Here is a 16,829-nt window from a genome sequence, read left to right as displayed (position 1 = left end):
CCATTAGTGAGTCAACAGCCTGTGAAAGAGGGCGCATTCCTCAGGCTGCGACTCCAGCGTGGGCTCACACAGGGCTCGATGGACTTTGCTGATCTCAGAACAGGCCCTGAAGCCTCCTACCTGTGAGCCACTGTGCACATCAGTTCCCTCTCTGGAGCGTCACCCACTTCTGCGGGTGTGCTGGTGGCAATCCTACAGAACTGTCAAATACCACCCCACCCCCGAGTCCTCCCTCCCTCCGGGGACCAATCAGGTCTTTCTCCTCCAGGTCCACACAGCCGATGGCTCCTAAGGACTTCGCTATCCACAAGAGGGCAAGAGGAGAAGTACAGCAGTAACAGTAATTCATTCTGGAATATACCGAGTGCTGGAGGCGAGGAAGACAGACAGTGCCAGGTCTGAGGCGGGAGCAGCCGAGCTGGCCACGGTCCACGGTCGACTCACACCATGACGTGGCTGTGGGCACCTGCAGAGCCACGCCGTGAACCTCTGCAGTTGTATCCGGTATCAGTGGGCAAAGTGTGAGGCGTCTACCCTGGGAGCTGGAGGGGGAGGAGGGCGGGACACGCAGGCCACCTGCTCTCAGCTCCAAAGACAATTCCACAGACATTTAGCGATGTAGTTGCTCCCAGGGCAAGTGAATCAGAATACTCAAATAAGGGCTTTACCAACACATTTCTGAAAACACCTGCCTGCTTAGCATAAGACACTCACTTCCAGAGAGTTAGATACAGAAACGGGACAAAGTTGGCCATCAGACAAAGCAGAGCTGACAGGAGGCTGGAGGCATGAGGGAGGTCTGGGGCTTTTAGCATCTTGAGAGGCAAGGACGACCTGGAAGGACGGATACTTCAAGGGGAAGAAAAAAGCAAGAAGAGGGAGGAGAGGCACGGCTTTTCTACCAATACCGTTTACTGAGCTAATTCAGTCCTTAAATAAAGAGCCAAGCAAGCAAACAGCAAAATAAAAAGACAGGCAGGCAAACGGCCGCCACACGGGGCGGGCGTGGAGAATTCCACTCATCTTCTGGAGCTCTAGTTCTTTGTGAAATTTCTGCCCTCGACTCCACAGGGGGACTTCTGACCTCGCGTATTTAGCTTTGTTCTTATTTCCCAGGCTCTGTGCTACCACGCTGCAGAAGATGAGAAAAATGTCAAAAGCGCCACATCCCCCATGCTCCCGGAGTCCTTCTCTGGGGCATGTCTGTTTCTGCCTCCCCCTCAGTGTCACTTATCTAACCCATCTCCACACCATCAAAGGTAATTTTGTCATTTGTCTCCAAACCAGCACAACGTCGGGGAGCTGAAACCAAGTGGGGCTCTCCTGTTTCTCTTGGTACGATTCTGACGGCATCAGCATCACATCTCAGAAGCCACACAGATCTCAAGCGTCTCTTTCAACGTGAAAAGGCCAGCAGAGTTCAACAACAAACTCACGCTGACACGCATGGGGCACGGAGGGGTCACGTCACCCTATTCTCCTCCTGTATTTATTGCCATTGTGTTCTCTGTGGCTGAAGACGTTTTTAGTTCGGTCTTATTTTTTGAAACACATTTTAAAAAGATTTATTTATTTGAAAGGCAGAGCTACAGAGCGTGGAGCGGGGTGAGAGAGGGAGACACACACACAGAGAGCTCGTCCATCTGCTGGTTCACTCCCCAAATGGCTGTGACGGCTGGATCTAGGCCAGTCTGAAGCCAGGAGCCAGGAGCTGCTTCCAGGTCTCCCCTATGGGTGGCAGGGAGCCAAAAACGTGGGCCACCCTCCGATACTTTCTCAGGCACATTAACAGGAAGCTGGATCTGAAGTGGAGCAGTCAGGGCTTAAACTGGCGGCCTTAAGGGTGCCGGCATCACAGGCAGCGGCTCCAACCACTACAGCGTTAACACCAGCTCCTCAGATTCATTTTTCAATGGCTCTCTTCCATGTGCATCTTCATGTATTCTAGTTTATGTTTCAGTGTGTGGACCACAGATATTAAACTCCCAAAGCTCAGGTACGGAAATAGGCGTGACATTCAGAGGAAAATGCCTAATAGGGTTTTTTTTTTTAATGTATTTTTATTTATTTGTTTGTTTGAAAGAGTTAGAGACAGCGAGACAGGAAGAGAGCTTTTCCATCTGCTGGTTTACTCCCCAGGTGGCTACAACGGCCAGGGCTGGAGCCAGAACCAGGAGCCCCAGGGTAGCATGGGTCCAAGCACCAGGGGCTTCCTCCTTTGCTTTTCCCAGGCCATTAGCAGGGAGCTGCATGAGAGGTGGAGCAGCCGGGGCATGAGCTGGCACCCATGTGGGATGTCAGATTATGAAGCCATCAACTACAATGAAGTCAGAGTCATAAGTTACTAGCCTGGACTAATGTCTACATGCAGCATAACGCACAACCGAGACGGAGGTAAGGGCTACACATGTGCTGGTATTTTCTTCCCACACTCCCAGGGACCCCCGCCCCCGCCCCAGGCCTTCCCACCCCACAGTGGAGACCACCGTACCACGACACATCCAGTGGAATACAATATTTGCTTTTCACTGCCAGTGACAGAAGTTGCTTACTTCCTTAAGAACCGACAAATTGCTTGGATGAAAACGTTGCAGAGAGACAGGGAGCAAGTTACAACAGGCCCTTGAAAATACGCCATAGGAACAAGCCTAGCACAGCCGTCAGCAGTTCTGTGGGCAATCCGTCCCGGCCAAACAATTATTCTTATCTCCTTTTATCCCTCACCCATTTATGTTAATCACTTCATCTCCTTAAGTACAAAACCAAGGCAAGCCCACCCCCAAAATGAGATCATATTTGCTTAGCAGTAATTACAGCCTTTTTGCTCTCATCCTGCTCTGGCGATACTACAAGAATACTCAGAAGTTCACGGAAAGATGGGATTAACAGATCACGCAGGAGCGGGTGTGCAGCCTGGGAGCTGGGATAGCAGAGTGCCTGGGTTCAGCTCCTGCCCCTGGCTTCTCACTCCAGCTTCCTGGGAGGCAGTGGTGGTGGCTCAAGTGATCGGGTCCCTGACACCCACATGGGCGACTTGGAGTGAATTACTGGTTTCAGGCCTCTGGCCTACCCCCGGCCGTTTGGGCATTTGGGGAGGGAATCAGTGGATGGGAGCTTTCTCTCTCTCTCTGCCTCTCAAATAATAATTTCCATGAACATAGTCAAGACCCTGTAAATAGTACACTGAGTTTCATAACCTGCTGGTGCCAGCTGAAGGGCTGATTACAGAAGTGAACTGCGACACAGCTGCCTGGGCAGCTGTGGGCCAGCGTAGCTTGCTGCCGGCCTTGGGATGGTGCCAGAGCGACGTGGTCTCTGCACCCCCAGCCCAGTCTGTACACCAGGGACCGGAGTCTGGAGAAGCAGTGAGAACAAGGACGTGTGAGTCTGCCCAGGAAGGGCCTGGAGAAGCCAGGGGCAAATCTCTGCTTCCAAGTTTCCCAGGAGCACCACTAACACCTTGGCCTCAGCTACCTGGCCCCAAACTGCAGAAAGCAGGGAGGCAGTGGGGGAGGGGAGGGTGGTTGAAATCTCCTCCTGCCTTAAACCCATGAGGGGGGGACCAGCCTGCGCTCAGCGGCGGGCTCCTTGTGGATGTCGGATCAGCTAATCCCCAGCCTCCTGGTGGCTCTCACACCACAGGCTCCCATGAACCCACATCCTCAACGCTTGCACTCTGGGTCTTTTTAGCTACACATTTTCCCTGCGTTCCAGGTGTCACTTTGCCAACTTGCTTTGGGATATTTAATCCTTTCTTGTTGCCGCCGATTCGTTAAAAATCAAGACCCAAGTTCTCTCTTGAGCTGCCTGGAGGTTTCTAACTTTGATCAAACAATTAAAAAGCAGGAAATTTACTTTGCCATTAATGAGGAATGACCCCAGAAACCTGCCTTCTCCCAGTGCTGTCCATACCTACAAACGTGACTTCTCCATCATTTATATTCTCATCACAGCTAGAGACTCTCAGAAGGGAGAAGCAGACTTTCCAGTTTGGGGACACAAACAATAAAAGCCTACACAGTGCCATGCTCATTTGGAATTCGCGGTATGCTGGGAATGATGGCAAGGCAAGTCAGGGGGGACAGGAGACATGCAGGGGCACGTGGGGTATGAGAGCACAGACTGACCACCCACCTCCCTGCCCATCTGTCCACCATCCATCGCTCTCCTCCACACGTACATATGGAGCGTCAGCAGCGAGCACTATGCGAGTAGGCAAACTTGACGTGGTCCTTGCCCACACTGTCACATGAGTAACTGTGCCATTACAAGCTGTGTTAAGGGCCATGAAGGATGATGGAGAGCAAACTGTAAAGTGAGGGCCCAGGCAGGTAGCAGGTGCACGGATAGGAAGACTTCCTGGAAGAGGTGAACCTGAAGTGATAGAAGTAGGAAGCAGAAGCCCGGGGGGCAGAGCAGGAAGAGAATCCAGTGCTGTCTGATCCTTATACCCTCCACCCAAGCTTTAGGGAAAGAACATTTGCTCCCCTTCCTTATAGCCAGTGCAGGGCGCCTGGTGCCCATGACCCTCCGCGTTAACGGTGTTACTCTGTAAAGATCTGATTTTCCAGCAGACACTCTGTCTTCCTGTCTTAATTCTGATTACAGGTTGATGCAAGGGGGCTCACTGTTCTTTGTATTAGACTCTAAGGAACATGCCAGAAAAAATTTAGCTTAGGCCTCAAACAAGAGACAGTTTCCTACCCCGAGCACCTGGAATCAACCAGAAAAGGTAGACTCTGAGATGCTGCAGTGAGAGTCCCCAACGCACAGGCGCCAGCACGCGGAGTGGACATTCCATCAATTACTCATCAAACCAAAACAAAGGAGCTCCCCTTTGTCCCACAGGATTGCCAGCTGCCCTCGAGGGTCTGACCCACAGCTTCCCCTCCAGGGAGCATTCCACCAACCATCAGACTCACGGCGTCACGGGGCCCGGCCGGCTCTTCGTTCTTTTCCAGAGGTGAGGTCCTTAAATCCCCGATGGCCCCAAGGTTCTCCCAGGTTTCCCCCAACCCGAGATTCTGAAAGCACTGGAGCGGAGTCCCTTGGTGGCAAAGGAAGCCGGATACAGGGCTCCTGACTGATGTGCTCAGCTAACTCTGCCTAGCCGAGCTCGCACAATCACAGCTTTGGCAAAGACAGCTCTGACTTCCATTTTTGGGCTTGTGTAGTTTGGTTAAAAATATAAAAAGGAAGACAGGCTCCCAATCACTCAAGAGCCACCACGCATCTCACGCCCTGTTACACTCACCTCTTCCTTTTCTTTTTTTTTTTGTTTTATTTTATTTTTTTGACAGGCAGAGTGGATAGTGAGAGAGACAGAGAGAAAGGTCTTCCTTTGCCGTTGGTTCACCCTCCAATGGCCGCCGCGGCCCGCGCACTGCAGCTGGTGCACCGCGCTGATCCGAAGGCAGGAGCCAGGTGCTTCTCCTGGTCTCCCATAGGGTGCAGGGCCCAAGCACTTGGGCCATCCTCCACTGCATTCCTGGGCCACAGCAGAGAGCTGGCCTGGAAGAGGGGCAACCGGGAAAGAATCCGACCAGGACTAGAACCCGGTGTGCCGGCGCCGCAAGGCGGAGGATTAGCCTAGTGAGCCGCGATGCCGGCTACCTCTTCCTTTTCTTTTCATTTCAAACACAGCCACACTCTCGGGGGGTCAGAACACGGATCTCTTTTGCTCCTGAAATACCTTACTTTTTTTTTTCTTCAAGTGAACTCTAATTGTCTGCACTTGAGAAAAGACTCATTTTAAGAGCCACATGTGAGATGCTGCTCATCTTATTGGTGGGCTCCACAGCAGGGTTTCTCAAACCTTAGCCCGAGTCCAAGTCACCAGGAAGGCTGATCACCACAGACTGCTGGATGCCAACCCAGATGTTCTCATTCAGCCGGGCTGGTGGGACCCAGCGTCTGTATTCCTAACGGCTCCCAGCGGACGCTCACTGAGCTGGGCCAGGGCCCATGCTGAGCACCACTGCCCTACAGATAGCTTCCTGAGCAGGAACTGCAGACACGCAGCCCAGAAAGGGGCACCTGACGTCCAAAGCCCAGAAACTCCCGTCTTGCCTGTCCCTTCCTTCCTCAGAGAGCCGAGCAGCTGCAACTAGAGAGAGAGCGGCAGATGCTCTGTGCTGGAGGGACAGGATGACAGGGAGAGGGGCTCCAGGCAGAGAGAGGCTTCATAGGCAAATAAGCACTTCTGGTCTTCAAGAACAGGTAGTGCTGAGAAAACCAGAGAGGAGGGCACGTGTGCGCCCCTCAAAGCAAAGCCATCTCGACCACCTCCCCAGGAGTGCTCCCTCGAGTGGGGAGCTCAGCAGGTGGTGGGGAACGATGGTTCTCACCATGTCCACCAGCCTGGAAGGGTCCCTCTGGATTTTGGAACCTCTGCATATCTACAGTGGAACAGCTTGCGGAATGGGCCCCCTATCTAAACAGCAAATTCACTTAGGTTTCCTCTATTGCTCACACTCAATCATTTTGTGCATGAAACAATGTTTCCATGGTGTGGAATTTTCCACTTGTGGGATCACACCAGCACCTCAAACAGTTTTGGGTTCAGGGGCATCTCAGATTTTGGATTTGTGAATTAGGGATGCCCCACCTGCACAGGCGAAAAGGCAGCACGGCCAGGCTGGGGCTCACAGGAAATCGGATTTTAACTGCAGAGTGATTTGAAAGCCATTGAATTATCCTCAGCAGTTACGTGACATGGCCAGACTCTCACCTAATATGCTGTCAACGCTCAGCAGAAGACAAGTGAGGCAGACGGACTCGAGGGAGGACGGCCCAGCCAGCGGGCCAGGGCCACGGGGAGCGTGGAGGAGGGGCTAGACGGGGACATTTCTGAGCACAATTGACACTCTTTGATCTTGATCTTGCATGGGGTGGGTGGTGGAGAACGAGCCCCCGCACCCAAGCCAGACCCCAGAGACACGGACAGCAATTACGCAAATGGCTGGAGGTCTCCCTCTCTTTCTCTTGCCTCTACTCCCCTAACTTGATACTCGCCATATGGTTTTATTCTAAGCCTGGATGGAGCTTTTTTGAAAAGAAATCTTCTTGCTGTGTGGTGCAGCTGTAAGGGTGCTCAGGGCAGATGCGCGGCCGTTTGCACTACATTTGCTCAGCCTCAGCGCGCACCACAACTTACAGGTGCAAGGACAGCCAGTCTCAGAGTGGAAACTGGCAGCGAGTTTAACCACTGTCATCTGCGAAACAAGAGGTTTTGTAACTTAGTTGATTAAAATGGTAGCAGGGGGGCTGGCGCTTTGGCACAGCAGGTTAAGCCTCCTCTTGTGACTCCAGCATCCCTCGTGGGTGCCAGTTCGAGACCCGGCTGCTCCACTTCCGATCAAGCTCCCTGCTAATGCACCTGGGAAAGCAGCGGAGGATGATCCAAGTACTTGGGCCCCTGCACCCACGTGGGAGACCCGGAAGAAGCTCCAGACTCTTGGCTTCAGACAGGCCAGCTCTAGCTGTTGCAGCCATTTGGGGAATAAATTAGCAGACAGAAGACCTCTCTCTCTCTCTCTTCCTTCTCCTCTCTCTGTAACTCTGCCTTTCAACTAAAAAAAAAAAAAAAAAGGTACCAGGATCCTTCCAATTAAGGGGTGCTTTAGTTTCTTAACAATTGTAACAGTCTTGGATTGTGAACATATTAACTAAAAATGTTCTTTTTCCCCAGGAGTTTCGCACCTTTATAAGGCACAGTGGCACAGCAGACAGTGAAGCCTGGAGAATTTCCTGTACTGTGCCCATGCTTCTTGCACCTTGTGGGGCCCTGTCTTTAGCCGGGTGCTCTTCTTGTATCACAGGTGAGAGGGAGAGGAACGGAACTGCTGCACCAGCACAGAGAACGGAGGGTCCTGGGGCTGGGAACTCACAGAACACGGGCCCAGGTCCTGGCCTTGAAGCATGGCAGACAGCAGAGGGACAAGACATTCCCGGTGCTGGGGCCTGTCCAAGGCTTGTTCCAGGGGCAGCCTGTAGACCAATGGCCTTGGACGGCTGTCCCATCAGCTGTGGACCAGGCGAAGAACCAAGAGAAATTTATGGTGGATCAAGCGAGGGAGATTTTGTCATTTTTCATCACTTCCTGGGCCCATCACAGAGCCTAGAAAACAGCAGGTAATCCACGAATGCTTCTCTGTTGTTTGTTTCTTAAGGGATTCAGTTATTTATCACTCAACACTAGATGTGCTGGCTAAATTCCAGGGCTCCAGTGGGAACCCAAACCAGTCATCACACCCTCTCACCTTATGGAGTTTACAACTGAAGGAAGAAACACACCCGGATCCAGTAATCACCCAACAAATCTAAACATGACAAATTGTTCTCAGGAGCATTGCATGGTCATGGCATGAGAACGGGGAGATTTACAAAAGACAGGGGATTCAGGAAAAGCTCTTCTGAGGAAGTAATACTACAGGATCCAAAATGTGGCTAGGAATCAGCTGGGGATAGAAGACTCCACAGAGACAGACCAGTATTTGCCAGGATGCCAGGGAAGGCACAGGCACCGTCACTGGGGGCTACAGAAGAGGCACTGCGGCAGGTGTGCAGATCGATGGTGAGCCTCTGGCAGGTCCGGGAAGTAGGCAGGGGACAGTCACAGAGGGCAGTGTAGGCCAGGCAAAGGCGTTCAGGGGCTGCCATTGTGGTGCAGCAGGCTACGCCAACCCCTGCAATGCTGGCATCTTGTGGCTTCTCCACTTTCTATCCAGCTCCCTGCTAATGGCCTGGGACAGCAGCAGCAGATGGCCCAAGTGCTTGGGCCCTTGCCATCCATGTGGGAGACCTGGATGGAGTTCCTGGCTCCTGGCCATTGTGGCATGAACCAGCAGATGCAAGATCTTTCTCTCTGCCTTTTTTTTTTTTTAAGTTGATTAGTCTCCACCCTTACTAAAGTGATAGGACAGCACCAAATGGGGTCTTACCACAAAGAGACGGGGAATAACCACAGAGCTGTTTGTGCACTATTCATCTCAACACCGCTCATGCAGCTCAGTTTGCCTACTTTCACAGGATGGTCTCATCAGAAAGCTCTCCTTGGAGTAAGCAGTTAGAAAAATGCTTGAACTCAACCCTGGGCTCAGACAATGCCACCAGGCAATTGTAAAATGACACCTGATCTTCAAGTTGCTTTCCTTCCTTCAACTGGAAAAGTGTCCTAATATATTAATTTTGTTAAACAAATTCTCTTCACTGCCAACTTCCAAAGAACTGTTATAGTAGATATGAAACCCTATGATGTTCACGATGCAAATGGGGCTCCCTCAGATGTAACACCTGTGTGCAGTCCACACCCTGCACATGGTTCCAGATCTCCAGGGACTGAAAAGAAGGGGAGGAAGCAACTGTATTCCCTCTTAAAGTAACAGAGCCTGCTGAGGTATATATGACAAGATGCATTTTTTTGTTTTCTTAGACCTTACTATAAGTAAAAATGATTTTCCAAGGCTTACCCATACTGCCTAGCTTCAGTGCCAGGGAGAAGGAATCATGGGTTCCAAATGGCAGAAAGAGGGAGCCTTCTCCATGGCTGGCTGGATAGGAGGGGCCAAGGAGAGTCTACATTCAAAAGGACTTGTCTTTTAGACCTGTCATACAAACGGGAGACCCCAGAGACCATTACAGTCAGTTAACTCAAAGCCCCCACCCGACTCTGTATGCGCCAGGCAGCGCAGCAGCTACCACAGGCTGGGCGAGGATGAGCTATGATGCGGGCAGAGGGTGCTGGTTTCACTGCAATGAGAAGACACACTCTACACAATTTTCAAACACTCGATCAAACAACAGCCACAAAATCCTTGGATGTATTATAAGACATCCCAAAATCATCTACACCCAATAACTCAACACCCAATTACTCTCTTATTTTGTTTACAGTTTCAATTTTTTTGTTCTTCAATTAAAAACATCACTCTTGCAGACTTTGGAAGATTCTGAGAAAAACACAAAAATCCCACTGTGGTCCTCTCTCATTCTGCTCTCTATCCTAATCTTTCAAGCATTTATCCTCTGATGCTGGCACCCATGTCATCATGAATCCCAACAGAGCAGGCTGGGAAACCAGAGGCGCACACTTACTGCTGCCCGGTCGGAAGACGAGCCCGCTCCTTCGTCCTCTTCCCCGTCGGGCTCCTGGTCTTCGTTGTCAGTCCAGGAGGACACGTCCTCTACGGAGCTGGTCAGATCAGGCAGACTCTTAGATGTTAACCTGAGCAGATCCTCCGCAGAGTTTTCCTATTGGGACATAAGGAAAGGCCCATGAATTATCCCCCAGCACCGACCAGTTCTTGAAATTAACCTCGTAAGAATCAAGCTATGAGCTCCCAAGCCAAAGACCATATGGAGTCTCTGTTCTGCCTTTGCAAGGTTCCCTCAAAGGTTAAGGGTATGGGCTCAACTTTAACAGAAACCAATTTTTCCCCTGAAGAGGTCAGTGTTTCTGTAGATACTCCAAGCTCCCTGAAGTTCAAATCTTTAGTGGCCTGCCTGTGCATTCAGGCACAGTCTAAATCCCCTCACTGACAGGCCTCTACCTATTTCTCCAAACTCACCTGCCCGCATCCTTGTCTCCTACCTATCCCTTCCGTCAAGTCACCTTGGCCCCCAAGCCCTCCCGGCTCTTCGCGGCCCCACCACCTGTCCCACTATCAGCTCCAAATGGTTGGTCCATGCCTTCTGCATGGCCAAGGCCTATTTGGGCAAAGCCTGAGCATCCTTTCCTTCAGAAAGCCTTCCTCGCTCATTGGGCAGGGTCTCCTTTGCCTTTCTCCTCTGATGTCCCTGCCCAGGTCTTTTATTCCTGCACAGTGTGTGAGGCTGTCTCCCCAGGTTGTCCGAGACTTCCTCCGGGCTAACCCCATTTCTACCCATTGCTGTGTCCCCAGGCCTAACCACCAGCTCAAATATGCCTTACTTCCTCTTCCCCAGCCCCACTGCTCATCTCACTAGCATATGCTTATGAAAGAGAGATTATATAGCTTACTGAATCAAAACGCCAACCAGAGACACCAAGGTAGAGTTAGAGAAGGAGAGACAGAAAAGAGTTCTTCCATCCACTGGTTCACTCCCCAAATGGCCACAATGGTCGGAGCTGTATCAGGAAGCAGCTAGGAGTCCAGAGCCCTGTACCACTGTTGACCCCGACTCTTATGACTGAAGGAGGCTGTGGCAGCACAGCCCTCCTTCCCTAGGCACAGGTCAGGCCTGAGTGGGTTGTGGGATGCTGGTGAAATCCTTAAAGCCTTGTGACATTCCCAAATGCACATGAGGAACGGCAGCTCTCCCAGGAAATGCCTCAGCGCAGGAGGCGGGGTCCAGGGAGGGGTGTGGGCTGCCCAGCTCATCCAAGGCCTGCAAAAACAAGAACTGGGTTCTTTCCCAGGTCTGCCACACCAGCCATTTCCACAGGAAGTGAGCAGAAAGTTTCAACCATTATGCTGCTTGAGGGGTGGTGGAGAAAAGGACAAAACCAAACATGTGAAGCCATGAACTTTACAAAGTCTCAGTGAGCTGGCATCCAAGGACTGTGCCGGCTGTTACCGGGCTGATGCTGGTTCCGCCTCCAAGGTACCTGAAAATAATTCACTTTTGATCAGTAATTGTGCCTATGGAGCTGGGAGCCTTTACCCAGCGAAAGGAAAAGGAGTTACGAAACCAGAAAGTGAGTTCATTCCTCCTCTGTGATATCAACTCCACCGGACCATTCACAGAAAAAGAGTTAAAAAAAAAAAAAAAAAAAATGAGGGCTCCACCTGGTGAGTGACAATGTGACAGAAGAGACTCTTGGACCATGATAATACGACCCGTAGAAACCTTCTCTCTGATCTGGAAGGAGCCTTATAGGAGGGCACTCGGCACAGAAGATCAGTTCAAGTAATATGTAGTGACATGTAGTGACATGACGTGGGGAGACTTCGAAACACGTGTGGAGGGGCCGGCACTGTGGCGCAGCTGGTTAAGGTACCACCTGTGACACTAGCATCTCATATCTGAGCACCAGTTCAAGTCCTGTCTGTCCTGCTTCCAATCCAGCTCCCTGCTAATGCAGGAAGGCAGCAGATGATGGCCCAAGTATTTTGGCCCCTGCCACCCATGAGGGAGACACAGATGCAGTTTCAGCCTCCTGGCTTCAGTCGGGTCCCGCCATAGCCAGTATGGCCATTTGAGGACTGAACCAGCAGACAGAAGATCTCCCCCTCACCCCCCACTGTTTCACCCTGTTTACCTTTTAAATATATAAGCAAATAAATTTTTTAAAAAAGAAACATTAAAAAAAAAAAGGTGTGTGGAAAGGAAAAGGTGCTGGCCTAATGGTAAAGACACTAAGTAAAAGACCTGTGTCCTGTTTTAGGGTACCTGGGTTTGACACCTGGCTCTGGCTCCTGACTCCAGCTTTCAGCTAATGCAGACCCTGGGAGGCAGTGGTGATGGCTCAGGTATTGGGTTCCTGCCACTCACATGGGAGACCTGGATTAAGTTCTTGGCTTCAGCCTGGGACAGTCTCCCCTCCGCCTGGGTTTGTGGGTAATTGGGGAATGAATGAGCAGGTGGGAACTCGCTGTCTCTCTGCTTCCTAGATAAATAAATACTCATAAAGTTCATGGAAAATGGAATTAAAGGGTAAGTTTATTTGGGTGCAAAGCATTCTGAAGTCCATGCATAGCTTTTTCATGATACACGTTTTCTGTGAGCTTTTTGAAGACTCCTTCCTCAGTTATTTTTTTTTTTAATTTATTTATTTAATTTATTTTTTTGACAGGCAGAGTGGACAATGAGATAGAGAGAGACAGAGAGAAAGGTCTTCCTTTGCCATTGGTTCACCCTCCGATGGCCGCCATGACTGGCGCGCTGCGGCCAGCGCACCGCGCTGATCCAATGGCAGGAGCCAGGTACTTCTCCTGGTCTCCCATGCGGGTGCAGGGCCCAAGCACTTGGGCCATCCTCCACTGCCTTCCTGGGCCACAGCAGAGAGCTGGCCTGGAAGAGGGGCAACTGGGACAGAATCCGGAGCCCCGCCCGGGACTAGAACCCAGGATGCCGGCGCCGCAAGGTGGAGGATAAGCCTGGTGAGCCGCAGCGCCGGCCTCCTTCCTCACTTATAAGTGATGCTTCTGGGAACATCAACACTAACTTGGACACGCTGTGTTCAGTCATTCAGCTCCTACCACACGTGAACATGCCTGCAGAGACATCAGCCTTCCTCTTCACAAGAAAAGTAACCGCCGTATTTGCACACCAGTGCCTTAGGGCTTGGGGACCAGTGACTACGGTCTGTCCTAACAATTGACATTTTCACTATCCTTTACACTCGCCAGTCAAAAGCTGCCATCACCCCCTTCCAGTGTGTAGACAGAAGCAAAGCCGGTGGGTCACGTGCTGCTGTTGATAAAGAAGAGGAAGAGACGCTCAGAGGTGCAGGAGACATGCTGCTTTCTCCCGCTACACGGCGAGCGCCCTGGCTGGCACCCAGGAGGATCAGGAGTGAACAGCAGGCGGTGGCGTAGCAGCGTCTTGCCCGACTGTGAAGGAAGGCAGCAAAGCCATCCCTCCTCTGAGGTCTGGCTCAGCTTTCAGACTGTAGCTCAGCACAGAGGCCCCACGGCTAGCAGACTGAGGCCTGGACTGGATGCCCACTCTGGCTGTGGAATGCTGCTTAGCTTTGCAAGGACCCCGGCGAGTGCTCCTGGAATCAAAGCCTCTGGTGGGACATATCATCTTTTCCTAATGCCATTGGCTCTCGGGTCTTCTGATCTTTTGTATTTTTTAAAGATTTATTTAACTTGAGAGCAGAATTACAGACAGACAGAGAGAGGGAGAGACAGAGAGAGAGAGGTCTTCCATCCACTGGTTCACTCCCCAAATGGCCACAACGACTGGAGCTGTGCTGATCTGGAGCCAGAAGCCAGGAGCTTCTTCCCGGTCTCCCACACAGGTACAGGGACCCAAGGACTTGGGTCATCCTCCACTGCTTTCCCAGGCCACAGCAGAGAGCTGGATCAGAAGAGGAGAAGCTGGGACACGAACTGGCACCCATGTGGGATGCTGGCACCTCAGGCAGAGCCTCAACCTACCACACCATGGTGCCGGCCCCCATTTTGTGTCTTATTTGCCTAAAGAGGGACTTGGCATATGACAAGGGGACTCAGAAAAAACCCTGTTTGTGTGCCCCTGGGACAAGTTAGGTAACAACTTAGATTTTTTAAAAATTAATTAACTTTGGGGCCGGCGCTGTCACGTATCTGGTAAAGCTGCTGCCTAAAATGTCAGCATCCCATATGGGCGCTGGTTTGAGTCCTGGCTGCTTCACTTCCCATCCAGCTCTCTGCTATGGACTGGGAAGGCAGTGGAGGATGGCCCATGTGCTTGGGCCCCTGCACCCGCATGGGAGACCTGGAAGAAGTTCCTGGCTCCTGGCTTCGGATCAGCTCAGCTCTGGCAGTTGCAGCCATTTGAGGAGTGAACTGGTAGATGGAAGACCTCTCTCTCTGCCTCTGCCCCTCTGTAACTCAGCCTTTCAAATACAATAAATATATCTTTAAAAATTAATTAATTTGGGCTGGCCTGTTGCATTGGCATCCTGAGATACAAGTTTGAGTCCTGGCTGCTCCTCTTCTGGTCCAAAAACAAAACACATTCATCAAAAATTAATTAATTTGAAAGGCAGAGTGACAGGGGGAGAGGGAGAAAAGCAGAGAAGGAGAGGAGAGAGAGGAAGAGCTATCCTCTGGTTTCTGGTTCATTCCCCAAACGGTCGCAACAGCCAGGTGAGGACTAGGCTGAAGCCAGGAGCTCCTTCATGGTCTCCTACATGGGTGGCAGGAGCCCAAGTACTTGAATCATCTTCTGTCTGCCTTCCCAGGTGCATTAGTAGGATGGGGAAGCAGAGCAATAGGGGCTCAAGGCAGCACTCTGATATGGGATACCACTGGTGAAGTGATGGCTTAACCTGCTGAACCACAATGCTGGCTCCAGCCACTTGGGTTTTGATTTTTTTTAAAAATTTATTTTCAGGGGCCGATGCTGTGGTGTGCAGGTAAAGACAACTCCTGCAGAGCTGGCATCCCGTATGGGTGTTGGTTTGAGTCCTGGCTGCTCACTTCTGATCCTGCTCTCTGCTGTGGCCTAGGAAAGCAGTAGAAGATGGCCCAAGTCCTTGGGCCCTGCACCCATGTGGGAGACCCGGAGGAAGCTCCTGGCTCCTGGCTTCAGATTGACACAGCTCCGGCCGTTGTGACCAACTGGGGAGTGAGCCAGCAGATGGAAGACCTCTCTCTCTCTCTCACTGCCTCTCTTCTCTCTGTATAACTCTGACTTTCAAATAAATAAATTAATCTTAAAAAAATTATTTTCATTTTGTTTGAAAGGCAGAGACAGACAGACAGACACACACACACACACACAGACAGACAGAAAATCTTCCATCTTCTGGTTCATTCTCCAAATGTCTCCAACAGCAGGGCTGTGCAGGCCTGGGCCGGGCCAGGTCAAAGCTAGGAGCCCCGATTTCAGTCTGATTCTCCCACACGGGTGACAAGGAACCAAGTGCTTGAGCCATCACCTGTTGCCCCTCAGAGTGTGCATTAGGAGGAAGCTGGTTGGGAAATGGAGGTCGATCCTGAATTCAGGCACTCTAATATGGGATGTGGGCATCCTAAGCAACTTAGTAACCACTGCGCCAAATATCATCCCCAGCCACATGGATTTTAATGCCATTCCTTGGATTAAAAAACAAACAAACACCACCCTGATATATGTCCCATGGAATTATTTTTTTTAAAGACTTCAATGAGATGATAGGTAAAAAGTACCTGGTACCTGGTGAGCACCTGATACATGCCCGGGTTCTCCCTTCCTTAAGTGGGTCGAGGGCTCAGAGGCCAGGCCTCACCCAGGAAATGCTTCTCAAAGTTCTGGGAATGTCCCTTAAGAGCTTGATGAGGAGTGGCCCCTTATGTTTTTACCGTTTATTTTCTTTGTGTGTGTTTGGGGATAATGCTTAACGTAGAAAAGACGATCCCTTCCCCCCTTCCCAGCAGGAGAAAGAAGGGGGCTCCGACAGGAAGGCGTGGTGGTGTGGGGAACCCCTGGGCAGAGATCCAGGTCTGTAAGCCTCTGTCTATGGGCAGGAGGGCTGTGCAAGCAGAACGGGCGTTCTCTGCAAACACACGGCTGTGTGTGTGCTCAAGGCCTGGGGATGGGGATGCTTTCAAACTCTCTTCAGACCCAGGAATCTCTCTCCTTCCCCGTCCTCCCCAGCAAGGGATGCAGCCGGCCACGGCAGGCATCCTGGGTGAAGACGTCTTTGCAGCTCGAGGTCCCCCGGTGCCAGAGAAGGAGCAGAGGACCTGCAGCTGGAGACGGGTTTCAGCTCCCGCCCCCAGGGCCTCAGGGTGGCCGCTCTTCCTGCCAGGTCTTCGCCAAGGCTCTAGGTGCAGCACGTAGGGTAAAAGGTAAGAGGAAAGCAATGTTTTCCAGTAGCTCAAAATGTTCCACCAACCTGTTTGTTAGATACAGCCTCCCCTCAGCATCTGTGGACACTGGTTCCAGAACTTTCCTGCAGGTATCAAAATCTACAGGGGCTCAAGGCCCTCAAAGAAAGTGGCATGGTGACTGTGTACAAGCTACGCACATCCTCTTGTGCACCTTAAATCACCTCTAGACTACTTATTATACCTAATACAATGTGAATGCTATATAAACGCTACACTGCACATTTAGGGGAATAATGACAAGAGAGGTCTGTATGTGTTCAGCACAAATACAACTTTCCCCAGACATTTTCATTCTACAGTTGCTTCAACCTACAGATGCAG

The 16,829-nt window shown here is 51.3% G+C and overlaps 1 protein-coding gene across 26 annotated transcripts in view; it reads right to left on the bottom strand.

Moving 5' to 3' along the window:
- Nucleotides 1-16,829, bottom strand: part of PDZD2 (PDZ domain containing 2) — a 403,443-nt gene that overhangs the window by 75,021 nt on the left and 311,593 nt on the right. For all 26 annotated transcript variants that reach the window (XM_017344664.4, XM_051853842.3, XM_051853843.3 and 23 more), the window contains one exon: nt 10,096-10,251. In XM_017344664.4, the coding sequence (XP_017200153.4) occupies nt 10,096-10,251 (156 nt within the window). The remainder of the gene's footprint in view (nt 1-10,095; nt 10,252-16,829) is intronic.

Source organism: Oryctolagus cuniculus, chromosome 14 (genome assembly GCF_051225735.1).
Source record: "Oryctolagus cuniculus isolate XC-2025 breed Fujian yellow rabbit chromosome 14, ASM5122573v1, whole genome shotgun sequence".
Taxonomy (NCBI): Eukaryota; Metazoa; Chordata; class Mammalia; order Lagomorpha; family Leporidae; genus Oryctolagus; species Oryctolagus cuniculus.
The sequence above is the reverse complement of the archived record's forward strand: the minus strand, read 5'-3'. Positions and strand labels throughout refer to the sequence as shown.